Source organism: Theropithecus gelada, chromosome 11, assembly GCF_003255815.1.
Source record: "Theropithecus gelada isolate Dixy chromosome 11, Tgel_1.0, whole genome shotgun sequence".
In the NCBI taxonomy this organism is placed as follows: Eukaryota; Metazoa; Chordata; class Mammalia; order Primates; family Cercopithecidae; genus Theropithecus; species Theropithecus gelada.
In genome coordinates this window covers 69,653,099-69,680,440 of record NC_037679.1, presented here as the reverse complement: position 1 = coordinate 69,680,440, position 27,342 = coordinate 69,653,099, and the positions used below count along the sequence as shown (strand labels likewise).

The window sequence follows — 27,342 nt, the reverse complement described above, 5'->3', positions numbered from 1 at the left end:
CATCAGCAGGTGGTGACTGCCCCCTGCCACCACAGTGTACCATAAGTCAATTTCATACAAAGGGTCCATTTTATTTTTCCTATTGCACTTTGGGGGAAATTTGTGAAGTGGAAATGAGTCAGTTTGAGCATTCCACAATTAGAGGTTTCCCCAAAGTTGCTAATGATCTGACTCGCTTGGAAAGTTCTGTTAGTGCTTTGCCTACAGAGATGCTGATTTGGTAAGCTGAATACGAAACCCAGGCATTTGTAGCTTTCAGAAACTTTCCAGGTGATACTTATAATTAGACAAGTTTAAGAACCAGCACGCCTAAACCATTTGCCTGACCATAGAACCACCAGTTTAAAACTCCAAAGTCCTTAAGCCCCTTCTCTGGAGATTACGAGTCAGAGGAAGGGCCCACTTAAACCTTCAGGAAAGAGGTTTTCAACCTTGCCCCTCTTTTCATGTATAACCTGCTGCTTTAAAGCTGAACTCATATTCACAGATTCTTGGCCAAGAATCATAACGGCTCAGGTGCTCAGAATGTCTTTGGTGATTTAGACAATAAGGTTTGAGGGCAGGGTAGGAATCTCCCCCACGTCACAACTTTTATTTTATTTTATTTTTAAAGGAGTTTCAGCTCTTGTTGCCCAGGCTGGAGTGCAATGGTGCAGTCTTGGCTCACTACAACCTCCGCCTCCTGGGTTCAAGCTATTCTCCTGCCTCAGCCTCCTGAGTAGCTGGGATTATAGGCATGCACTACCATGCCCGGCTTTTTTTTTTTTTTTTTTTTTTTTGTATTTTTAGTAGAGATGGGGTTTCACCATGTTGGCCAGGCTGGTCTCGAACTCCTGACCTCAAGTGATCCACTGGCCTCAGCTGCCCAAAGTGCTGGGATTACAGGCGTGAGCCACCGCTCCTGGCCAACTTTTAATTATTAATAAGGATGATTTTTCTTTGCCGCTTTGTAACAAAAATGATTATCTGGATTTTCAATTCTCTATTTTATTCTGTCAAATAAGGAAGAGAAAACCCTTTTAAAAAAATAGAGAATGAAATTATGGTTGCAATTATTGCCGGAAGGGAAGAAGTAAGATCAACCTTCAATCATATCTGTAATGTTTTCTTTTTCAAAAGAAGATTTCAAGGCCAGGCATGGTGGCTTACACCTGTAATTCCAGCACCTTGGGAGGCGGGCAGATCACTTGAGGTCAGGAGTTTGAGACTACCCTGGCCAACATGGTTAAACCCTGTCTGTCTTAAAAATACAAAAATTAGCCAGGCATGGTGGTGGGCACCTGTAATCCCAGCTACTCAGGGAGGCTGAGGCAGGAGAATCACTTGAACCCAAAAGGCAGAGGTTACAGTAAACTGAGATCACACCACTGCACTCCAGCCTGGATGACAGAGTGAGACTCCATCTTAAAAAAAAAAAAAAAAAAAACTCAAGCCAAAAAACAAAAATAACGAAAAAGGAATCTGAAGCAAATGCTGCTAGTGTCCACCCAACATTCTTTTTTGTACGTATGAATTATTTCACGATAAAAAGGAGCTTTAGAAAAATGTACCCCAGAGCGGCCAGACACAGTCTCAACCTCAGGAGGTTGAGACCAGCCTGGCCAATATGGTAAAACCGCATCTCCACTGAAAATACAAAAATTAGCCAGGTGTGGTGGCATACACTTGTAGTCCCAGCTACTCAGGAGGCTGAGGCAGAAGAATCACCTGAACCCAGGAGGCAGAGGTTGCAGTGAGCCGAGATCGTGCCACTGCACTCCAGCCTGGGTGACAGAGCAAGACTCCATCCCCCCCCCAAAAAAAAAGAAAGAAAGAAAAAAGAAAAGAAAAGAAAAATGTATCCCATAGCTCACGCCTGTAATCCTAGCATTCTGGAAGGCTGAGAAGGGTGGATCCCCTGAGGTTAGGAGTTCGAGACCAGCCTGGCCAACATGGTAAAACCCCATCTCTACTAAAAATACCAAAAAAATTAGGCATGGTGGCGCACAGCTGTAATCCCAACTACTTGGGAGGCTGAGACGGGAGAATTGCTTGAACCTGGGAGGTGGAGGTTGCAGTGAGCTGAGACTGCGCCACTGCACTCCAGCCTGGGTGATAAAAAAAAGAAAAGAAAAAGTACCCCATAAAAGGTATAATGCACTCTGGAAAAAAATGTGTGAGGTGAAGGGAAAGGTTTTGTTAATACACGATAATTTCTTAGTCTAAGACACAAAAGCTTTCCCCCTAAAGTTTAGAGAGCTTCTAATTGAGAACTCTTCTATGTGCTTAGTAAAATGATACAACTTATGCATGCTAATGTAAAAAATAAAAAGTGCTTTAGGTTCCCTGTATGTTTAAAATTACAATCTTGCTTTGTTTTCAAAACTTAAAGCCCTTGTAGGTAGCTATAAGACTACTAAGGACGAAGCAATAGTGTTTAATAACTCCACTTAGGAAAAAGGTTTCTACCCAGGATGCGAGTGCACTTAATCATCCAACAAGTAGCTGTTGAGCCCCATCAGGTCCAAGAAGCACTCAGCTGCTCTTGCCTCCTATAGCATCTGCACACCTGGCTTGTAGAGCAGGGTACTAATGAACAGAGCCCAGATTCAAGATGAAGGGTTATCACTCTTCTCCACCAACACTGCCTGCAAGCCACCTGCAATGTTCCATCCAGTTCTCCACTCAGAGTCAGCCTCCTGCTCTAATATCTATAAGTTGTGTGTTCTAAAATTAGGCAAATAATTTACCCACCTGAAAAATGGGGATAACAGTACCCTCATTAACAGTAAGGATTAAATGAGATACATCATAGGTGAAATGCTTAGCACAGTGCTAAGTGAACAGTTAACAAATGAGTTATTACTGTCACAAGTCTTAAGAGAGGTCCTTTAAAAAAGTGAAGACAGGCGACAGGCAGAGTGCGGTGCCTCATGCCTGTAATCCTAACACTATGGGAGGCCTAGGTGGGCAATCACTTGAGGCCAGGAGTTCGAGACCAGCCTGAGCAACATGGCAAAACCCCATCTCTACAAAAAATTAGCCAGGCGTGGTGGCATGCACCTGTAGTTCCAGCTACCCAGGAGTCTGAGGTGGGAAGATCACCTGAGCCTAGGAGGTCGAGGCTGCAGTGAGCTGTGATCATGCTACTACACTCCAGCCTGAGTGACAGAGTGAGACCCTGTATCCAAAAAAAAAATAAAATGTGGGGACAAGTACAAATTCATCCCCTATAATGGAAAAACAGCCTTGAACACATGCTATAATAATGATGTTTCAAGCATAGCTTTATTTTGGAGAGAAAATGCATTAACAGATGGAGTACTTACATGAATAAAAGACAATCCAGTCCAAAAACTACTTAGAGTTTCAGACATTGAATACTTGGCTTCATTCTGTCCCAGTTTGTCACTGATTTAACTTCCCTACTAATTCATCAAATCAACAATTTAAATATAAAACAGAGCTCTGTTTATATATTAAAATAGCAAATATATTTCTCTGTAGTTTTTCTTTCAGATTACTCATAATTCAGAAAGCTTTTTGGAGAAATCAAGGTTCAGTAACTGAAGTTAAGTTCTAGAGTTCAAGATATCAGCTGATGACTTTTTTACCTACTAATACTGAGTCTTAATCAATCTGAGAAAAGATCTTCTAAAGAAGGGATAGGCCAGGCACAGTTGTTTACACCTGTAATCCCAGCACTTTGGAAGGCCAAGGTGGATCACTTGAGCCCAGGAGTTTGAGATCAGCCTGAACAACATAACGAGATCTCATCTCTACTAAAAATTAAAAAATTTAAAAAGCAAGCTGGGGGAGCACACCTGTGGTTCCAGCTACTCTGGAGGCTGAGGCAAAAGGATCCCTTGAGCCCAGTAGATTGAGACTTAAGTGAGATATAATCATGCCACTGCACTCCAGCCTATGTAACAGAGTGAGACCTCGCCTCAAAAAAAAAAAAAAAAAAAGACTGAAAAAAAGATTTAAAGTACTGCTTACCTATTGGGGTTACTCTCAATCCACACAACTGGAAAATTTTAAAAACTTGGAGATCATGAACCACTTTAAGAATCGGCTACTATGAACTCTCATCTCAGGAAAAGGCATATTCACAAAGTTTTGCACTCAGTCTTAGAGGGTCACAGTCATTCTCTGAAGTCATCCACGTCAATTTTTTTTTTTTTTTTTTTTTTTTGAGACAGTCTTGCTCTGTCGCCCAGCCTGGAGTGCAGTGGTAATTACGGCAACCTCTGCCTCCTGGGTTCAAGCTATTCTCCTGCCTCAGCCTCCCGAGTAACTGGGATTACAGGCATGCACCACCATGCCCGGCTAATTTTTCTATTTTTAGTAGAGACTGGGTTTCGCCATGTTGACCAGGCGGATCTTGAACTCCTACCTCAAGCAATCCACCCGACTTGGCCTCCCAAAGTGCTGGGATTACAGGCGTGAGCCACGGCGCCAGCCAAACGTCAACTTAGATTATAAAATATTTCCACTAAATGTGTAATTCTAGAATTAGACAATCATCTTCTGAAAAAAAATGTTAATTATCCCTAAATATGACTCCTAAGAAGTGAGCATAACCCCTCCCTCCATGGCTTCCCACCTCCAATTCAACACAGGAGGAATCCTGGGTTTTTAGAATTCAGGTCAACAGACAAGCGTCTTAACCTAGTCACATTTAGTAAGATAGACCTTTGGCCTCTCTTTAAGTGAAAGTTCCATGCAGCCTAGGCACCAATTTCCACCATTGTCTCGACTTAATTTCGTCTTGGGCTGCAAGGATTCATTCATTATTGCTCTTTGCATTACTGTTGTCTGGGATCACTTCAAGTATTTTCAGAGGTCTGATACCGTACCACTTAAACTCTCTGAGACCCGGTTTTCTCATTTACATAACAGTGATAGTAAGAGCTACCTCTCAGGGTTATTGTTTAAAGAACGGACGTTTATGGAACACTTAGTGTCTGCACACAGTAAGTGCCCAATAAGCGTTAGCTATCATTATTACGTCCTCACCCGGGCTGCCCCCTTGAGGTTGGATCCCTGTGGACCACAGGAGCTGGCACATAGTACCCACCGTCCGTGACTGGGGTAGGCCTGGGGCCGGAGGAGGACCCTGGTGCTCTAGGAGTACCGGGGGGCCTGGTCGACGGGAAAGGTCCGAAAGTCGCCAGGGTTGCCTCGGTGGAGTTGAGGCCCTCTGTCGTCACCGCCGGGGTGGCCTCGGTCTGGGCGCTCACGGAGGCCCAGCAGCTCAGAAGTACCACCAAGAGCGGCGGGAGGCCTCGCGGCCTCATCTTCCAGCGGGTCCCAGCTACGCCGGCGCCAGGGACCGCGCGTTGCCCGGCAACCGCTACACCCAGGCGCGAGGCATCACGGGAAGCGGCTTGCCAAGCCGCCAGAAGCTGCAGGAGACTGACCGGGGCGAAGCCTGGATGAGGCAGGGGGCGGATCCTGGATGAGGCCAGAGGGCGGAGCCTGGGTGAGGCAGCGATGGCAGGCACTAGGGCGAGCACTAGTGAGCGGCTGTGAAGCTGGCATAAACGAGAGGCGTGTAAATCCCAGCTGTGGTTCCCAACCGGTCTGCGGCGCTTACTTAAAAAATGTGGATTTTCTGTAGTTCCAGCTACTCGGGAGACTGAGGCAGGAGAATCGCTTGAACCCAGGAGGTGGAGGCTACAGTGAGCCGTGAGCGTGCCACTGCACTCCAGCCTGGGCGACAGTGCGAGACTCTGTCTCAACCAAAAAAAAAAAAAAAAAAAAAAGACGGATTTCCAGGTACCACCTCAGGAGATCCTGAGTCAGTAAGTCTAGGACAGGACCCAGGAATCAGTTTTTGGGGGATTTTTTTGAGACAGGGTCTCACTCGACATGTCGCCCAGGCTGGAGTGCAGTGGTTCGATCTCGGCTCATTGCAGCCTCGACCTCTGGGGCTCAAGCAATCCTCCCACTTCAACCTCCTGAGTAGCTGGGAACTCAGGCGCGCGCCACCATACCCAGCTAATTTTTGGTTTTTTTTTGTAGAGACGAGGTCTCCCTCCGTCGCCCGGGTTTCCCTCCCAGGCGTCGCCCAGACTGGTCTCAACCTGCTTCGCCTCTTGAGTCCTGAGTAGTTGGGATTACAGGCATGAGCCACTACTCCCAGCCAGGAATAAATATTTTTAACAAATGTCCCGACACAAGCAGATGAGTTGGACGGAAATTTGGGAAGCGCCGTCTCAACACCACTAATGTGGGTGTTTCAAAGGAGCATAGGGATTTGTGAGATCACTGTCCCTGAATTCTCTCTATCCCAGACTCTGTCAACACTGGCTTCACCTTTTTTGTTTTAGCTGCATCTCACAAGGTTGCCACATAACTTCTGTCTGCTGTATTGTGATAAAGGGAACAAATGAACACTTAATTACTTTTATTATCATTATTTTTTGTAGCGAGGGGGTCTCACTATGCTGACCAGGCTAGTCACAAACTCCTGACCTCAAGTGATCCTCCCACCTCAGCCTCCCAAAGAGCTGGGATTACAGGCATGAGCCACCACGCCAGGCCTAAGAACTTTTTTAAAGACAAAAATCTTTCACAAAAATTAAGTAAAATAATTTAGACATCTTAAAGGGGAAAACAAAGCAAATCCACAGTAATGCTACAAAATGACCTGGAGACCCTAAGATTTAGGAAAGCCTGTCCATTCTGAATGGGCTTATTTAGGAGGTACCCAAGCCCAGGGATGTTGGCTGCACCTTTGACACTTAATCTCTGTACAATTCAGAAGTAGATGTCAAAGTACTTAGACATGGCCAGGCGCAGTGGCTCACACCTGTACTCCTAGCCCTTTGGGAGGATCGCTTGAGTCCAGGAGTTGAGACCAGTCTGGGCAACATGGTGAAACCATATCTCTACAAAAAATACAAAAATTAGCCAGGTGTGGTGGCACGTGTCTGTAGTCCCAGCTACTCAGGAGGCTGAGGTGGAAGGATCACCTCAGCCCGGAGAGCTCGAGGCTACAGTGAGCCATGATCGGGCCACTGCACTCCAAAACAAAAAAACCTTAAACATAATGCAGTATTTATTCAAGAAATGTATATACCAATTCAAAAGAATGCCAAACAGCATATATATATATCTAGTTTATTAAATGTATTTAGCAAAATTAAATCATCAAAGTGATATCTTTAGCACCTTCCTGTGGCATTCCAGAGACAGTGTATAAAAATATAATTGAATCACTCAAATGTGTAAGACAGATATTTCTCTTTTTTCTGCGAAGGATTGCTTTAGCATCTGACTGAAATTCTGAGCTGCTTTTAATAACTGATTAAATGCTTCCCCTTTTAAAAAAATAACCAAAAGTAGACTGGGCATGGTGGCTCACGCCTGTAATCCCAGCACTTTGGGAGGCTGAGGCGGGCGGATCATGAGGTCAAGAGATCGAGACCATCCTGGCCAACATGGTGAAACCCCATCTTTATTAAAAATACAAAAATTAGCCGAGCGTGGTGATGGGCGCCTGTAGTCCCAGCTACTCAGGAGGCTGAGGTGGGAGAACTGCTTGAATCTGGGAGGTGGAGGTTGCAGTGAGTCAAGATCACACCACTGCACTCCAGCCTGGTGACAGAGCAAGACTCCGTCTCCAAAACAAAAAAAAACACCAAAAGTATATTTTCCAAACCTTCATCTCATAACTTCTAAAACCAGGGCATATTTGTTTTCCTTTTAAACCTCTTTACTTCCAGCCCTCTACTTTCTTTCCTATTTCTTAATACCTGTGAACCATTTTGTTCTACTTTCTGTTTGAAATTTTAGACTGCTGGATTAAATTTTGATAACTCGTCCTTTAGCTTTATTTTTTTATTTTTATTTATTTATTTTTTTTTTTTGAGATGGAGTTTCGCTGTGTCACCCAGGCTAGAGTGCAGTAGCAGGATCTTGGCTCAGTGCAACCTTTGCCTCCCAGGTTCAAGTGATTCTCCTGCCTTGGCCTCCCAAGTAGCTGGGATTACAGGCACCCGCCACCAGCCCAGCTAATTTTTGTATTTTCAGTAGAGCCGGGATTTCACCATATTGGCCAGGCTGTTCTTAAACTCCTGATCTCAAGTGATCCGTCCACCTTGGCCTCCCAAAGTGCTGGGATTACAGGCATGAGCCACCATTCCCATCCAGTTTTATAATTTTTGTTATGGTTATAGGACCTCTGAGATCCTCTTCAGGTCTGATATCCCATTTTTCCAACAAGGACCTGCTACGATATGATTTGCCAATTTCACTGCCTCTTTTGTCCAATCTCAAATAAACACTTGGTAGATGGCCCCAAAGTAATTTTATGACATTTGACTCTGAATGAGGATTGCACCTACCCAGATACATTTTGCAAACCTTAGGAACACTGGAACTTTTCATTTCACAGGTGACCCATTTCTGCCAGCCTCTTTTCATCTTTCAACCCAGAACACACTTTCTCCCTTCCTTTTGTCCCTGGCCTTAGCAGGTTCCCTCATTAGGATGGAAGGACACAAAAGTGGCTAAGATTGAGTTCCATATTGTGCCCAAAACCTCAACATTTGGTTTGTGCAAAAATGTTTGTGATTTCAAATATCCATCTGTTTCTCCAGGATTATTGGCATTCACAATTCCTTATAGTGTATGCTGACATTGGGAGGATCAAGACAATTCAGCTTTTTAGAATTCTGTGCTGAGAAGCTGCCATATATGAGGAGCCTGAAACAAAAAAAAAAAAAAATCAAAGATAGGAGGAGTATGTAGGTAGGGAAACAAAACTAAGGCTAACTTCACAAGGTAGTGTCAACCACTCTGTCTTGCTCTTTGGTGTGGTTTGAGGTGAATTGGTTATTGTTGTTGTTATTGCTGAAGTCATGGCTCCAACCTGCTTAAAATTAATAAATTAGCTGGGCATGATGGCACGTTCCTGTAAACCCAGTTACTCTGGAGGCCGAGGTGGGAGGATTGCATGATGCCGGGAGGTCAAGGGCCGCAGTGAGCCATGGTCACACAACTGCAGTCTGGCCTGGGCAACAGAGTGAGACCCTGTCTCAAAAAAAAAAAAAAAAAGCATAAATTTTTTTCTGGCGATTAGTATATCTATTTTTATTCATCTTACCCAAACATTTCACAAATGAGGTGGCAGAGTCATCAAGCTTCCTAAAGGGGTTGCTTTAGAGCTACAAAGGGATCAAGACTGTGTGAAGACAGAGGTTTGGCTGTACCATTTTGACTGAAGTAACTAGTCGGGTAATTGATTTCCAGATCAACACCCAGAAGAAAATAATCCTCAACTGCTCTCATTCTCTCAGTCCCCGCACACCTCATCAACCACCGAGTACTATTCTTGCTCCTTTTTTTTTTTTTTTTTTTTTTTTTTGAAATTGAGTCTTGCTCTGTCACTCAGGCTAGAGTGTAGTGGAGCAGTTTCGGCTCACTGCAACCTCTGCCTCCCAGGTTCAAGGGATTCTCCTGCCTCAGCCTCCCAAGTAGCTGGGACTACAGGCGCCCGCCACCGTGCCCAACTAATTTTTGTATTTTTAGTAAGACGGGGTTTCACTATCTTGGCCAGATACTCGAACTCCTGACCTAGTGATCCACCCACCTCGGCCTCCCAAAGTGCTGGGATTATAGGCATGAGCCACTGCGCCCAGCCTATTCTTGTTCTTTAAGTGTTTTCTGAAATGTTATGGGCACAGAAGGACTATCTGAGCAGACTTCACATTCTTGAAAGGTCTCACATTTGCATTTGACCTTTTCTAAAACAAAGTCATACATACAGTCACAGACATTCACCAACAGGAATGAAATAAGAATTCCTTGTTTTCCATACAGTTGTTTTTTTTTTTTTCTTTTTGGGTTTCTTTTTTTTTTTCGTTGAGACAAAGTCTCATTCTTTTGCCCAGGCTGGTGTGCAATGGCCCAATCTCAGCTCACTGCAACCTCCACCTTCTGGGTTCAAGTGATTCTCCTGCCTCAGGCTCCCAAGTGGCTGGGATTACACGTGCCCGCCACCTCACCTGGCTAATTTTTGTATTTTTAGTAGGGACAGGGTTTCACCACGTTGACCAGGCTGGTCTCAAACTCCTGACCTCAAGTGATCCACCCACCTCAGCTTCCCAAAGTGCTGGGATTACAGGCACAAGTCACCATACCCAGCTTACCATACAGTTTTAACCTTGCATCCTATTATTGAACCAGACTGCAGTTTGAATAAACTCGGCTTTCTAAAAAATCATTTTTGTTTTTATTCTTTTCAGATTGAAATTTTCCAAACAGGGACCGAGCACGGTGGCTCACACCTGTAATCCCAGCACTTTGGAAGGCCGAGGTCAGGAGTTCGAGACCAGCCTGGCCAACGTGGTGAAACCCCATCTCTACTAAAAAATACAAAAATTAGCCAGGAGTGGTGGCAGGCACCTTAATCCCAGCTACTTGGGAGGCAGAGGCAGGAGAATTGTTTGAACCCGGGAGGCTGAGGTTGCAGTGAGCCGAGATAAAGCCATTGCACTCAAACCTGGGGGACAAGAGCAAGACTTCTCTGAAAAAAAAAAAAGAAATTTTCCAAACAGGATGAAAGGCACAGAAGAGAAAGCCACTGTGTACTCCTCCAAGATTATTCATAAATTGACATTTTGCCATACTTGCTCCACATTTCTTTTTTCTTAGGTTTATAGAGGGATAATTTATATGCAGTATACATTTTTTGTGTAATAGTTTTGATGTAAGGTTTTTCTTACACATCAGGGTACAGGTTTCTTTGGTGGGCAATTCTATGAATATTTCTTATTTCCTTTTTTATTTTTATTTTTGGGTAGACACAGAGTCTCACTCTGTTGCCCAGGCTAGAGTAAGGTGGTGCGATCATAGCTCGCTGCAGCCTTGAACCCCTGGGCTTAAGGGATCCTCCCACCTCAGCCTCTAGAGTAGCTAGGACTACAAGCGCGTGCCACACGCCTGGCTCAATTTTATGAGTTTTTTTGTTTATGTTTTTGTTTTTTTGTGACGGAATTTTGCTCTTGTTGCCCAGGCTGGAGTGCAATGACACAATCTCAGCTCCCTGCAACCTCTGCCTCCTGAGTTCAAGCGATTCTCCTACCTCAACCTCCCAAGTAGCTGGAATTACAGGCATACACCACCATGCACAGCTAACTTTTTTTGTATTCTTAGTAGAGATGGGGTTTCACCATGTTGGTCAGGCTGGTCTTGAACCCCCGACCTCAATTGATCCACCCACCTCGGCCTCCCAAAGTGCTGGGATTAGAGGCATGAGCCACCATGCCTGGCCTAGTTTTATGAGTTTTAACAAACACATACAATCATGTTAACCACAACCACAATCAAGATGTAGAACATGTGGGCAAGGTGGCTCACGCTTATAATCCCAGCACTTTGAGAGACCAAGCTGGGAGAATCACTTGAGGCCAGGAGTTCATAGACAAGCTTGGGCCATTGGCAAGACCCCATCTCTATGGAAGTGAAAAAATTAGCTGTTTTCCATAATGGCTGTACCATTTTATATTCCCAAAAACAGTGCATAAGCATCCCAACTTCTCTAAATCCTTGTCAACACTTATGGTTTTCTGTTATTTTGATAGTTATCATCCTAATGGGTACAAGTTGATATTTCATGGTTTTGATTTCCCTAATGATTAGTGATGTTGTGAATCTCTTTGTGTGCTTGTTGGCCATTGGTATATCTTCTTTGCAGAAATGTCTATCGGCCGGGCGCGGTGGCTCAAGCCTGTAATCCCAGCACTTTGGGAGGCCGAGACGGGCGGATCACGAGGTCAGGAGATCGAGACCATCCTGGCTGACACGGTGAAACCCCGTCTCTACTAAAAAAATACAAAAAACTAGCCGGGCGAGGTGGCGGGCGCCTGTAGTCCCAGCTACTCGGGAGGCTGAGGCAGGAGAATGGCGTGAACCCGGGAGGCGGAGTTTGCAGTGAGCTGAGATCCGGCCACTGCACTCCAGCCTGGGCGACAGAGCGAGACTCCGTCTGAAAAAAAAAAAAAAAAAAAAGAAATGTCTATCAAGTCAGAGGCCCATTTTATAATTGGGTTGTTTATTGTCATTGTTCGGTTGTAGGAGTTCCTTATATATTCTGGAAATTATCCTCTTTTCAGATAGGTGATTTACAGATATTTTCTCCTATTCCATTGGGTTGCCTTTCACTCTGTTGATTTTTGCCTTTGATGTCCACATGTTTTTACTCTGATATGGTCCCATTTGTCTATTTTTTCTTTTTTGTTGTCTGTGCTTTTGGTGTCTTATCCAAGAAATCATTGCCAAATCTAATATCCTGAAGCTTTTCCCATATGTTTTCTTCTAGGAGTGTTGAGGTCTTAACATTTTGAGGTCATTAATCCATTTTGAGTTCATTTCTGTATATAGTATAAAGTAAGGATCCAGCTTCATTCTTCTGCACATGATTTCCAGTTTTTCCAGCATCATTTGTTGAAGGGACTCTTCTTTCTGCATTGTGTAGTCTTGGCATGCTTGTTGAAACTCCTCTAACCATATATGCAAAAATTTCTTTCAGTTCATTATTTTTTTATCTTTTACAATTTTTTGTAGAAATGGAGTTTCACTACGTTGCCCAGGCTGATCTCAAACTCCTGCCTTAAATGATCCTCCTGCCTCAGCCTCCCAAAGTGCTGGAATTACAGGCATGAGCCACCATGCTTGACCCAGTCCATTTTGTTTTGTTTTGTTTTTTTGAGATGGAGTTTCGCTCTTGTTGCCCAGGCTGGAGTGCAATGGCACGATCTTGGCTCAGCACAACCCCCACCTCCTGGGTTCAAATGATTCTCCTGTCTCAGCCTCCCAAGTAGCTGGGATTACAGGCATGCGCCACTATGCCAGGCTAATTTTGTATTTTTAGTAGAGATGAGGTTTCTCCATGTTGGTCAGGCTGGTCTTGAACTCCCAACCTCAGGTGATCCACCCGCCTCGGCCTCCCAAAGTGCTGGGATTACAGCCATGAGCCACTAGGCCTGGATTACAGGCCGGGTGCCCCAGTTCATTCTTTTTCTTGGTAACAAGTATTCCAAAAATGGCTCTTTTGCAATTTACCCATCCATTCATCAGTTGAAGGAATTTGGATTTTTCTACGTTTTGGTGGTTAAAAATAAAATATATGTTTCATTTATCTTATGTACATACCTAGGGGTGAGATTTCTGGGCTGTGTGGTCAGTATGTGTTTAAATGTATAAGAAACTGCCTAACTTTTTTCCAAAGTGACTGGCCCATTTGCTTTCCCAATAACAACATATGAAAGTCCCAGTTTCCCATGCTCACGGGCACTTAGGATGGCCACCATTGTTTTCATTTTTGTTTTTAGTTATTCTGATAGGTGTATGGTGGTTTTTCTTTGCAGTTTCATTAACTGGCTTTTAAGAAATCCAATCACGGCCGGGTGTGGTGGCTCATGCCTATAATCCCAGCACTTTGGGAGGCCGAGGCAGGCAGATCATGAGGTCAGGAGTTTGAGAGCAACCTGGCCATCATAGTGAAAACCCGTCTCTACTAAAAATACAAAAAATTTAGCCAGGCATGGTGGTGGGCGCCTGTAATCCCAGCTACTTGGGAGGCTGAGGCAAGGAGAATCACTTGAACCTGGGAGATGGAGGTTGCAGTGAGCTGAGATTGCACCACTGCACTCCAGCCTGGCGACAGAGTAAGACTCCGTCTCAAAAAAAAAAAAAGAAAGAAAGAAAAAGAAATCCATTCACCTGGTGACAGCACATCTACATTACATTTTAATCTTGGGGTGCTGAAAGTATTTGTCAAATGTGAAATGAAAAAATAAACTCATTTTTCTGTATATAAGGAGCTTCAAAAAATGAAAGTCAGCTGGCTTCCTGGTCCCACTGAGCAACCCTGCTCTCTCCTCCTCCACCGCTATTTCTGTTTCTGTGTTGTAAATATGTTTTCATTCTTTCCTCGGGACCTGCAGATAGTTCCTCTTTCACTTACCTTTTACTGGCTACTGGCAGCCTGTTAGTGAATTCCTCTTCTTCTTTTTTTTTTCTCTTGAGACAGAGTTTCACCCTTGTTGCCCAGTCTGGAGTGCAATGGTGTGATCATGGCTCACTGCAACCTTGCCTCCCGGGTTCAAGTGATTCTCCTGCCTCAGCCTCCCAAGTAGCTGGGATTACAGGCACACACCACCTCGCCCGGCTAATTTTGTATTTTTAGTAGAGACAGGGTTTTACCATGTTGGTCAGGCTGGTCTCAAACTCCTGACCTCAGGTAATCCACCCACTTTGGCCTCCCAAAGTGCTGGGATTACAGGCGTGAGCCACCATGCCCAGTGTTTGTTTGTTTGTTTGTGTGTTTGTTTCCTTTTATTTATTTATTTATTTATTTGAGATGGAGTCTTGCTCTGTCACCCAGGCTGAAGTGCAGTGGCACCATCTCAGCTCACTGCTCACTGTAACCTCCACCTCCCGGGTTCAAGCGATTCTCCTGCCTCAGCCTCCCAAGTAGCTGGGATTACAGGCACATGCCACAACCTCAGATAATTTTTGTATTTTCAGTAGAGATGGGGTTTCACAATGTTGGCCAGGCTAGCCTCAAACTCCTGACCTCAAGTGATCCACCCACCTCGGCCTCCCAAAGTGCTGGAATTACAGGCATGAGCCACTGTGCCTGCTCAGAAATATGTATTCTTCAAGATAAAATCCATCATACTGATGCTTCCAATTAAGACTCTGTCTCCCTCCCCCCTCACCAAAAAAAAGAGAAAAACAATACCAATAACAATACTAATTCTTAATACAGAATAATGATACCAATACTACCACCCAACCACAGGATTGGTTAAAATATGTTAAGAATGTTTTTAGCTGCACACTTTCTTTTTGGGACAGTCTCATTCTGTCACCCAGGCTGGAGTGTAGTGGCGTGATCTCGGCTCACTGTGACCTCCACCTCCCGGGTTCAAGAGATTCTCCTGCCTCAGCCTCCTGAATAGCTGGAACTGCAGACACCTGCCACCACATCCAGCTAATTTTTGTATTTTTCATAGAGGTGGTTTCACCATGTTGGCCAGGCTGGTCTCAAACTCCTGACCTCAGGTGATCCGCCCACCTCAGCCTCCCAAAGTGCTGGGATTACAGGTGTGAGCCACCGTGCCCAGCCTGCACACTTTCATTTAATCCTTCTGTTTTTAGGATGTTGCCTCGCCTCCCCAGATGGTATTTATATTCAATTAATTATTGGTTTTCGGTCCCACCACTCAGCACAGGGGCCTTCGACCAATTCCCGAGCCTTTCTGGGGTTTATCAGCTCTAACTACCTTGCTATTCATTAGCAACTCCTGCAAGAACTAGGGTTTCTCCTCCCAGGTAAACCACCCATCTACATTCTATCTTCTAAAAAGGATTTGAGATCCCTCATGAGCAGTCTTCTCCCATTCTTTATGGGTTTATACCTCTTTGATTCCTTTCCTAGTATTTTAGGAGTGTTTCAGGAGAGAGCAGAGATAACTGCATGGGCTCAATCTGCCGTGTTTCTATATGTTTTATGTAAACATTTTCCTATCAGGCACGGAGAGGTAATATAGTGAAATGATTAGAAGCACACATTCTATAATGGGGGAGGATAGGCCTATGTGGGGCAGGGGATATATCTCTGTACTTTCTGCTCAATTTTGTTGTGAACCTAAAACTGCTCTTAAAAATAAGGTCTAGGCCAGGCGCGGTGGCTCACACCTGTAATCCTAGAACTTGGAGAGGCCAAGACGGGCGGATCACTTGAGGTCAGTTCAAAACCAGCCCGACCAACATGGTGAAACCCCATCTCTACTAAAGATGCAAAAAAATTAGCTGGGCATGGTGGCGTGCGCCTGTATTCCCAGCTACTTGGGAGGCTAAGGCAGGAGAATTGCTTGAACCTGGGAGGCGGAGGTTGCAGTGAGCCAAGATTGCGCCACTGCACTCCAGCTTGGGCCACAAAGTGTGATTCTGTCTCAAAAAAGAAAAAAAAAAAGGTCTACTGGGCTGGGCGTAGTGGCTCACGCCTGTCATCCCAGTATTTTGGGATGCTGAGGTGAGCAGATCACTTGAGGTCAGGAGTTCCAGGCCAGCCGGGCCAACATGGTAAAACCCCGTCCCTACTGAAAAATTTTTTTAAAATACAAAAATTGAGGCCGGGCGCGGTGGCTCAAGCCTGTAATCCCAGCACTTTGGGAGGCCGAGACGGGCGGATCACGAGGTCAGGAGATCGAGACCATTCTGGCTAACACAGTGAAACCCCGTCTCTACTAAAAATACAAAAACTTAGCCGGGCGAGGTGGCAGGCGCCTGTAGTCCCAGCTACTCGGGAGGCTGAGGCAGGAGAATGGCGTAAACCCAGGAGGCGGAGCTTGCAGTGAGCTGAGATCCGGCCACTGCACTCCAGCCTGGGTGACAGAGCGAGACTCTGTCTCGAAAAAAAAATAAATAAATAAATAAAAAATAAAAATAAAAATACAAAAATTGCTGGGGCTGGTGGTGGGCGCCTGTAGTCACAGCTACTTGGGAGGCTGAGGCACGAGAATCCCTTGAACCTGGGAGGTGGAGGTTGCAGTGAGCCGAGATTGCCTCTGCACTCCAGCCTGGGCAACAGAGTGAGACTCTGTCGGAAGGAAGGAAGGAAGGAAGGAAGGGAGGAAGGGAGGAAGGGAGGAAGGGAGGGAGGGAGGGAGGGAGGGGAGAAAACGAGCACACTTTCTGAAGCCACAGTGTTTGGGTTCAAATCCCTAGTTCTGCCACTTGCTAGCAGTATAACTTTGGGCATGGTTTCTGTGTTCAGATTCTTCATCTATAGAACAGAAAAATAGTGGTACCTAGGTACCAGTTTTGTGCATACAACATGGTGTATGCAGTATGCAGCCTGGCAAACTAAGCCCTCAAAAAGCTTTAAAATGCAACCTGGACAATATGGCAAGACTCTTTCTCCACAAAAAACAAAAACAAATTGGCCAGATGTAGTGCCACACACCAGTCCTAGCTACTCAGGAGGCTGAAATGGGAGGATCACTTGAGCCCTAGAGTTGGAAGCTGTAGTGAGCTATGATCATGCTACTGCACTTCAGTCTGGGTGACACAGCAAAACCCTGTCTCCATTTGAAAGAAAATAAAAGCTGTCCGGGCTTGGTGGCTCACGCCTGTAATACCAGCACTTTGGGAGGCTGAGGCGGGCGGATCATGAGGTCAGGAGATCGAGACCATCCTGGCTAACACAGTGAAACCCTGTCTCTACTAAAAATACAATAAATTAGCTGGGTGTGGTGGTGCACACGTAGTCCCAGCTACTCAGGAGGCTGAGGCAGGAGAATTGCTTGAACCCAGGAGGTGGAGGTTGCAGCGAGCCGAGATCATGCCACTGCGCTCCAGCCTGAGTGACAGAGCAAGACTCCGTCTTAAAAAATAAAAAATAAATAAATAAGCAAAAGCTTAAACATGTTATTTGAGAAAGGGTGCAGGGTGCAGGTTTCCTTAATTGGAAAAGACAAGATGATGTTGATTAAATCTCCAGAAAGCAAAAGGAGAAAATATATATTAATCTTGCCTTGAAATCGACTGTATTGCCCTCAGGATTTAGCAATTTTGAATAATGCCATTTCACCTATTCCCTGCAGATGGCAGCCTTTGTCACCAAAACTTGGTTCCTCTCACAGGGTTGATCCCGAGCAGAGGAAAAAATGCTACTCTTTCATTGGCTCTAGTTCACTCAACAAATATTTACTGAGCACCTACTATGTGCCAGGACCCAGAAACAGCAGTGGTCAGGCAGGCACCAGCATTGCCCTCTCAGAACTTCCAACAGTTCTAGAACTTCATTCCAAGGAGCTGAGGGGCCCTCCCAAGGAAAGCTTCCATGAGAATGGGCCTTCAATTACAGAAGCCTTAGCAGGAGTCAGAAACAGAATGCCTTCTCGAGCAAAAACTATGTTGCAAAGGACATTACTCACCACCAATTGCTTTCCAGGCTTACCTGCACTTAAAAAGAGCCTTTCATAAGTTCCACCCTCAGAGGAAAGAGCTGGGATATTTTATTTTATTTTATTATTTATTTATTTATTTTGAGACAGAGACTTACTCTGTTGCCCTGGCTGCAGTGCAGTGGCCCAGGATAGGCTCACTGCAACCTCTGCCTCCCAAGCTTAAATGATTCTCGTGCCTTAACCTCCCGAGTAGCTGGGACTACAGGTGCTCACCACCATGCCTGGCTAATTTTTGTATTTTTAGTAGAGACAGGGTTTTGCCATATTGGCAGGCTGGTCTCGAACTCCTGAGCTCAGGTGATCTGCCTGCCTCAGCCTCCCAAGGTGCTGGGACTACAGGTGTGAGCCACCGTGCCCAGCCAAGAGTTGGAATATTTTAAATTAAATAATTCAAACTTAAAGCTGCTGGAACTTTCTTCTGAGTCTTGGGAGGAATGTGGCCATGTAGTATGCAGTTGCAATTTCTGCTTTGTCCTGTAAATGATTAGAAATGACCCAGTAGGCCGGGCGCGGTGGCTCACGCCTGTAATCCCAGCGCTTTGGGAGGCCAAGATGGGTGAATCACCTGAGATCAGGAGCTGGGGACAAGCCTGGCCAATATGGTGAAACCCCGTTTCTACTAAAAATATAAAAATTGGGCATGGTAGTGGGCACCTGTAATCCCAGCTACTTGGGAGGCTGAGGCAGACTTGTTTGAACTCAGGAGGTGGAGGTTACAGTGAGCCGAGATTGCACCACTGCACTCCAGCCTGAGCAATAAACGGTGGCTCACGCCTGTAATCCCAGCATTTTGGGAGGCTAAGGCAGACAGATCACAAGGTAAGGAGTTTGAGACCAACCTGACCAACATGGTGAAACCCCATCTCTACCAAAAAAAAAAAAAAAAAATAGCCGGGCGTGGTGGCACAAACCTGTAATCCCAGCTACTCAGGAGGCTGAGGCAGGAAAATCACTTGAACCTGGGAGGAGGAGGTTCAGCCTGGATGACAGAGGGAGACTCCATCTCAAGGAAAAAAAAAGAAAGAAATGACCCACTAGCACCAGAGATAAGACCCTCTCAGGACATTACTCCTCTTCATAGAATGCTAAAGCATCTTCCTTGAAATGTCGCAAGCTGCTTTAATCAAATGACTGTAACATACATATGGGCCTTGTATGGAAAATGTTGCAACTCAGCTGAAACTGTTTCTATCTATATAAGTGAAACCTTAGCTTCTCCTCGTTCCAACACTGACCCCATTCCTTCGGAGTCTATGTTTCCCAGGTGATCATCCTCAAGCCTTGCACTTGAATAAACTCTGTACTTAATCATATTTTCTAAATCTCGTTATGCAAGTTTGACAGATACTAAGAGGCATTGTCACTAATGCAGAAAGAGGGTGGCGGGGTTATGGGGTGAGTAAACGGGAAGATTTAGAAAATACAGACCAGGGATAACAATTCAAAATGCCCCACCAATTTTTAAACCAAACATCTCCTTTTTAAGAAAAATAATCCAAATTTTGGAAATAAGACCAAGAGAGGGCAGTGTAGTTCTTTCAATGTCATCTAGGACTTTGTTTCACAAGCTCACCCAAAGATTACTTAATTCTCTAGCAGGGATCAGCAAACTGTTCCCATAAAGGTCCAGGTAGTAAATATTTTAGGCTTTGTGGGCTGTTTCCTATCTGTCGACCACTCAACTCTATCGGTCATCATGGTCCACAGTTTCTGCACAGCAAAAGCAGCCTCAGGAGCTACAGAAATAATTGGGTATGGCTGTGTTCCAATAAAACTATATTTTAGGTTGGTCATGGTGGCTCACACCTGTAATCCCAGCACTTTGGGAGGCTGAGGCAGGAGGATTGCTTGAGGCCAAGAGCTCAAGACCAACATAGTGTGACCCCATCTCTTATTTTTAAAAATAATAAAATTAAAATCTTATTACAAACACAAGCAGCCAGGCCAGATGTGGCCCACCAACTACTTATATAGGCCAGGGAATGCTCCTTTGTTTGCATAGGTATTGATTGATTAAAGGCCCAGATTTTTGTCCAGTAGAGTTTTTGGTTGTTTTTTGCTTGTTTTTGTTTTTGAGACAGAGTCTCACTCTGTTGCCTTGGCTGGAGTGCAGTGGCATAATCTCAGCTAACTGCAACCTCCACCTCCTGGGTTAAAGCAATTCTTCTGCCTCAGCCTCCCGAGTAGCTGGGACTACAGGTGTGCTCCACCAGCTAATTTTTTTTTTTTTTTTTTTTTTTTTTTTTTTTTTTTTTTTTAGTAGAGATGGGATTTTACCGTGTTAGCTAGACTGCTGGTCTCGAGCTCCTGACCTCAAGTAATCTGCCTGCCTCGGCCTCCCAAAATGCTGGGATTACAGGCATGAGCCACTGTTCCTGGCCTTGTGCAGTAGAGTTTTGAATTATTTCTCTCCAGTACAAAGGACAATCCCATAGCTTATAGTTCTTACTACCCTCCGGAAGATTAACCAGTTTTATATCTAAGTTTCCCACTTCCTCAAGTACCTACTTCCTGAAAACATTCTCTGAACCAACTTCACCATCCGACAGTTTCCTCTTTGACAAGTAGAATACATTTCTGACATGTGTCAATTCTATATTTGTTTGTTTTGTTTTTTGTTTTGTGTGAGGTGGGGTCTCACTCTGTCACCCAGCCTGGAGTACAATGGTGCAATCTTGGCTCGCTGCAACCTCCACCTCCGGGCTCATGCCATCTGCCCACCTCAGCCTCTCAAGTAGCTGGGACTATAGGCGCACACCACCATGCCCTGCTAATTTTTGTATTTTTTGTAGAGACAGGGTTTCAACTTATTGCCCAGGCTGGTCTCGAACTCTGGGGCTCAAATCATCTGCCTGCCTCAGCCTCCCAAAGTGCTGGGATTACAGGTATGAGCCACCATGCCCAGCCCTCCATTTTATATTTGAATGAGTCATGTTTTATTTTTATTTTTATTTTTATTTTTATTTTTTGAGACGGAGTTTCGCTCTTGTCGCCCAGGCTGGAGTGTAATGGCGCCATCTCAGCTCACTGCAACTTCCACCTCCTGGGTTCAAGCAATTCTCGTGCTTCAGTCCCCCAAGCAGCTGGGAGTACAGGCACATGCCACCATGCCCAGCTAATTTTTGTATTTTTAGTAGAGACAGGGTTTCACCATGTTGGCTAAGCTTGTCTCAAACTCCTGACCCTAGGTGATCTGGCCGCCTCTTTCTCCCAAAGTGCTGGGATTACAGGTGTGAGTCACTGCATCCGGCCCTCTCCCCACCTTCTTAATTTCATTTTCTACCTCCCCATCATTCGCTACACGCTTTGGCCACACAGACCCTTTTCCTACTCCTCTAACAACTCAAACTTTAGAGAAAAAGTGAGGCGAGTGGATTGCCTGAGCTCAGGAGTTCGAGACCAGCCTGGGCAACATGGAGAAACCCTGTCTCTATTAAAATACAAAAAAAAAAAAAAAATTAGCTGGGCGTAGGGGCGTGCACCTGTAGTCCCAGCTGCTTGGGAGGCTGAGGCAGGAGAATCGCTTGAACTGGGGAGGTGGAGGTTGCAGTGATCTGAGATTGTGCCACTGCACTCCAGCCTGGTGACAGAGAGAGACTCCATCTACAAAACAAAACAAAACAAAACAAAAAAACAAGATTTAATTGTGGTAAAATATATATAACATAAAATTTCAGAAACCATCTTTAGGTGTACAGTTCAGTGGTAATAAGTACAATTCACACTGTTGTGCAGCCATCAACACAGTCCATCTCCAGAATTCTTTTTCATCTTGCCAAACTGAAACTGTACCCATCAAACAATAATTCCCCGTTCCTCTGCCCCCCAACCCCTAGCAACCACCATTCTGCTTTCTGTCTCTATGAATTTGACTACCCTAGGTATCTCCTATAAGTGGAATCACAAAGTATTTGTCTGCTTGTGACTGGCTTATTTCACTTAGCATAATGTCCTTTAAGAATTACATCCATGGCCGGGCGCGGTGGCTCAAGCCTGTAATCCCAGCACTTTGGGAGGCCGAGACGGGCGGATCACAAGATCAGGAGATCGAGACCATCCTGGCTAACACGGCGAAACCCCGTCTCTACTAAAAACACAAAAAATTAGCCGGGCGAGGTGGCGGCGCCTGTAGTCCCAGCTACTCGGGAGGCTGAGGCAGGAGAATGGCGGGAACCCGGGAGGCGGAGCTTGCAGTGAGCTGAGATCCAGCCACTGCACTCCAGCCTGGGTGACAGAGCGAGACTCCGTCTCAAAAAAAAAAAAAAAAAAAGAATTACATCCATGTTGTAGCCTGTGTTAAAATTTAAATTTTTTTCTTTTCTTTTTTTTTGGCTCTGTTGCCCTGGCTGGTGTGCAGTGGCGTGATCTCAGCTCACTGCAACCTCTTTCTCCCAAGTTCAAGCAATTCTCCTGCCTCAGCCTCCCAAATAGCTTGAATTATAGGCATGTACCACCATGCCCAGCTAATTTTAGTATTTTTTGTAGAGGTGGGGTTTCACCATGTTGGCCAGGCTGGTCTTGAACTCCTGACTTCAGGTGACTCACCTCGGCCTCTCAAAGTACTAGAATTATAGATGTGAGCCCCTATGCCCAGCTCCCCCTTTTTTTCTCTTGTCTTTTTAGAGACAAGGTGTCACTCTGTCACCCATTTTGGAGGGCAGTGGCACACTCATAGCTCACTGTAATCTTGAACTCCTGGATTCAAGTGATCCTCCCACCTCAGCTTCCCGAGTAGCTAAAACTATAGGTTCACACCACCATGCCAAGTTAAAAAACTTCTTCTTTTGAGAGATAGGGTCTTGCTATGTTGTCCAGGCTAGTCTCAAACTCCTAGGCTCCAATGATCCTCCTGCCTCACCCTCCCAAAGTGCTGGGATTACAAGCATGAGCAATAGCACCCAACCAGAACTTCCTTCCTTTTTAAGACTAAATAGGCCGGGCGCGGTGGCTCAAGCCTGTAATCCCAGCACTTTGGGAGGCCGAGACGGGCGGATCACGAGGTCAGGAGTTCGAGACCATCCTGGCTAACATGGTGAAACCCCGTCTCTACTAAAAATTACAAAAAACTAGCCGGGCGAGGTGGCGGGCGCCTGTAGTCCCAGCTACTCGGGAGGCTGAGGCAGGAGAATAGTGGGAACCCGGGAGGCAGAGCTTGCAGTGAGCTGAGATCCGGCCACTGCACCCCAGCCTGGGCGACAGAGCGAGACTCCGTCTCAAAAAAAAAAAAAAAAAAAAGACTAAATAACCGGGTGCAGTGGCTCATGCCTGTAATCCCAGTACTTTGGGAGGCTGAGGCAGGCAGATCATGACGTCAAGAGATCAAGACCATCCTGGCTAACATGGTGACACCATCTCTACTAAAAATACAAAAATTAGCTGGGTGTGTTGGTGTGCGCCCGTAGTCCCAGCTACTCAGGAGGCTGAGGCAGGAGAATGGCATGAACCCAGGAGGCAGAGCTTGCAGTGAGCCAAGATCGCACCACTGTGCTCCAGCCTGGGTGACAGAGTGAGACTCCATCTCAAAAAAAAAAAAAAAAAAAAAAAAACCACTGTATGGATGGACCATATTTTCCTCATCCATTCATCTGTCAAAGGACACTCAGATTGCTTCCATGCCTTGGCTATTGTGAATAATGCTGCTACAAACATGGAGGAACAAATATCTGTTTGAATCCCCGTGTGTGTGTATGAGACAATGTTGCTCAGTTGCCCAGACAGGAGTGCAATGCTATGTCCCATCTTACTGCAGTCTCCGCCTCCAAGGTTCAAGCCATCCTCCAGCTTCAGGCCGCCTCCAAGGTTCAGCCTCCCAAAGTGCTGAGATTACAGGCATATGCCACCACGTCAGCCAATTTTTGTATTTTTAGTAGAGATGGGGTTTTGCCATGGTGGCCAGGCTGGTCTCAAACTCCTGACCTCAAGTGATCTGCCCACCTTGGCCTCCCAAAGTGCTGGGATTAAAGGCATGAACCACTGTGCCCAGCCAAATCCTCACTTTCAGTTCCTTTGGGTATATACTCAGAAGTGGAATTGCTAAATTATATGGTAATTCAATTTTTAATTTTTGAGGAGCCACCATACTCTCTTCCATAATGACTACCATTTTACATTTCCACCAATAGAGCACAAGGGTTCCAATGTTTCCACATCCTCACCAACACTTCTTATTTGCTGTTTTGTTTTGTTTTGTTTGAGACCGAGTTTCGCTCTTGTTGCCCAGGATGGAGTGCAATGGCGCCATCTCAGCTCACTACAACCTCCGCTCCCAGGTTCAATCGATTCTCCTGCCTCAGCCTCCCGAGCAGCTGGGATTACAAGCATGTGCCACCAGGCCTGGCTAATTTTGTATTTTTAGTAGAGATGGGGTTTCTCCACGTTGGTCAGGCAACTTGAACTCCCGACCTCAGGGGATCCGCCCACCTCGGCCTCCCAAAGTGCTGGGATTACAGGCGTGAGCCCAACCTATTTTCTGTTTTGTAATGGGTATGAGGGAGTATCTCATTGTGATTTTGATTTGCATTTTCTTTTTTTTTTTTTTTTTTGAGACGGAGTCTCGCTCTGTCGCCCAGGCTAGAGTGCAGTGGCCGGATCTCAGCTCACTGCAAGCTCTGCCTCCCAGGTTTACGCCATTCTCCTCCCTCAGCCTCCCGAGTAGCTGGGACTACAGGAACCCGCCACCTCGCCCAGCTAGATTTTTGTATTTTTTAGTAGAGATGGGGTTTCACTGTGTTAACCAGGATGGTCTTGATCTCCTGACCTCGTGATCCGCCCCTCTCGGCCTCCCAAAGTGCTGGGATTACAGGACTGAGCCACCGCACCCGGCCATGATTTGCATTTTCTTAATGACTAGTGATGTTGATCATCTTTTCATGTGCTCATTGGCCATTTATATATCTTCCTTAAAGAAATGTCTATTTAAGTTATTTGGCTGTTTTTTTTTTTTGTTTTTTTTTTTTTTCCAAACAGAGTCTCGCTCTGTCTCTCAGGCTGGAGTGCAGTGGTGCGATCTTGGCTCACTGCAACCTCCATCTCCTGGGTTCAAGCGATTCTCCTGCCTCAGCCTCCTGAATAGCTGGGATTATAGGTGCGCGTCACCATGCCTGGCTAATTTTTGTATGTTTTTTAGTAGAGACGGGGTTTCACAGTGTTGGTCAGGCTGGTCTCAAACTCCTGACCTCTCGATCCTCCCACCTCCGCCTCCCAAAGTGCTGGGATTACAGGCGTGAGCCACCGCGCCCAGCCTTGCCTGTTTTTTAGTTGGGTTTTTTGTTGTTGAGATGTAAGAGTTCCTTATATATTCTGTTTTTTGTGGGGTTTTTTTGTTTGTTTGGAGACAGAGTCTCTCACTGTCGCCCAGGCTGGGCTGGAGTGCAATGGCATGATCTCGATTCACTGCAACCTCTGCCTCCTGGGTTCAAGCGATTCTCCTGCCTAAGCCTCCAGAGTAGCTGGGATTACAGGTGCCCACCACCACACCTGGCTAATTTTTTATATTTTTAGTAGAGATGGGGTTTCACTATGGTGGTCAGGCTGGTCTCCAACTCCTAACCTCAGGTGATCCGCCCACCTCAGTCTCCCAAAGTGCTGGGATTACAGGCGTGAGCCACTGCACCCGGCCTGTATTCTGTTTTTTTTTTTTTGTTTGTTTTTGGTTTTGTTTTTGTTTTGTAGAGACAAAGTTTCCCTCTGTCTCCCAGGCTGGAATGCTGAGGCATGATCACAGCTCAATGCAGCCTCATCCTCCTGGGCTCAAACAATCCTTTCACCTCAGCCTCCCAAGTAGCTGGGACTACAGGTGTGTGCCACGACTCCTGGATCTTTTTTTTAATTTTTAGTAGAGATGAGGTCTCGCTAAGTCGCCCAGGCTAGTCTTGAACTCCTGAGCTCAAGTGATCCTCCCTGCTCAGCCTCCCAAAGTGCTACGGTTACAGGTGTGAGCCATATTATCTGGATATTAATCCTTTATCAAATATACGACTTGCAACAATTTTCCCTCATTCTGTTGGTTGCCTTTTCACTCTGTTGATTGTGTCTCATGCACGGAAGCTTTAAATTTTGATACAATCCAACTGATATATTTGTTCTTTTGTTGCCTGCGCTTTTAGTGTCATATCCAAAAAATCATGGCCAAATCCAATGTCATGAAGCTTTCTCCCTCTGTTTTTTTCCTAAGAATTGTATAGTTTTGGCTCTGACACACAGATCTTTGATCAATTTTGAGGAACTTTTATTACCTTTTTTTTTTTTTTTTTTTTAAACAAGGTCTCACTGTGTCACCCAGGCTGGAGCCTTGATCTCCCAGGCTCAAGTGATCCTCTCACCTCAGCCTCTTGAGTAGCTAGGACTACAGGCATGTGCCACCATGCCCGGCTAATTTTTGTATTTTAGTAGAGATGGGATTTTACCGTGTTGGCCTGGCTGGTCTCAAACTCCTGGGCTCAAGCAATCCGCCCACCTCGGCCTCCCAAAGTGCAGGGATTACAGGTGTGAACCACCGCACCCAGCTAAACTGTTATCTTTTAATGTGGTCAAGTTGATCTAAATTTTCCTTAACAGCTTGTGTACTTTTATATATTATCGAAGCTGCCATTTCTTATCCCAATATTCTATATTCTAAGACTTTTCAATATTTCTTTTTACTCTTGGAATTTACTCTTGTATATAATGTGAGTTTGGGATCCAATTTAACTTTTTTTTTTTTTTTTTTTTAAAGACAGAGTCTCACTTTGTTGCCCAGGCTGGAGTGCAGTGGTATGATCTTGGCTCACTGCCAACCTCTGCCTCCTGGGCTTAAGCGATTCTCCTGCCTCAGCCTCCTAAGTAGCTGGGACTACAGGCATGAGCCACCACACCAGTTAATTTTTGTATTTTTAGTAGAGATTGGATTTCACTATGTTGATCAGGCTAGTCTCAAACTCCTGGCCTCAAGTGATTTACCCACCTTGGCTTCCCAAAGTGCTGAGATTTTAGGCATGAGCCGCCATGCCCAGCCCACAATTTAATTTTTTAGAGAGATAACCAATGTTCTCACACAATTTAAAAAATAATGTATTTTTTGGCCAGCCATGGTGGCTCACACCTATAATCCCAGAACTTTGGGAAGCCAAGACAGGTGGATTGCCTGAGCTCAGGATTTTGAGGTCAACCTAGGGAACACGGTGAAACCTCGTCTGGAAAAAAAAAAAAGTTACCCAGGTGTGTAACATGGTGAAACCCCGTCTCTGCTAAAAATACAAAAAATTAGCCGGGCGTGGTGGCAGGTGCCTATAGTCCCAGCTACTCGGGAGGCTGAGGCAGGAGAATGGCGTGAACCTGGGACGCAGAGCTTGCAGACAGCCGAGATCGCATCACTGCACTCCAGCCTGGGTGA

General features: G+C 45.4%; 1 protein-coding gene across 3 annotated transcripts in view; it reads right to left on the bottom strand.

Annotated features, from left to right (window-relative positions):
* Nucleotides 1–5,435, bottom strand: part of TCTN1 (tectonic family member 1) — a 35,587-nt gene extending 30,152 nt beyond the window's left edge. For 2 of the 3 annotated variants that reach the window (XM_025401938.1, XM_025401939.1), the window contains exon 1: nucleotides 5,060–5,429. In XM_025401938.1, coding sequence (XP_025257723.1) covers nucleotides 5,060–5,279 — 220 coding nt within the window. In that variant the 5' untranslated portion in view covers nucleotides 5,280–5,429. Of the gene's footprint in view, nucleotides 1–3,084; nucleotides 3,161–5,059 lie in introns of all 3 variants that reach the window. The other variant, XM_025401940.1, reaches the window with a different exon arrangement.
* Nucleotides 5,436–27,342: the final 21,907 nt, after the last annotated feature.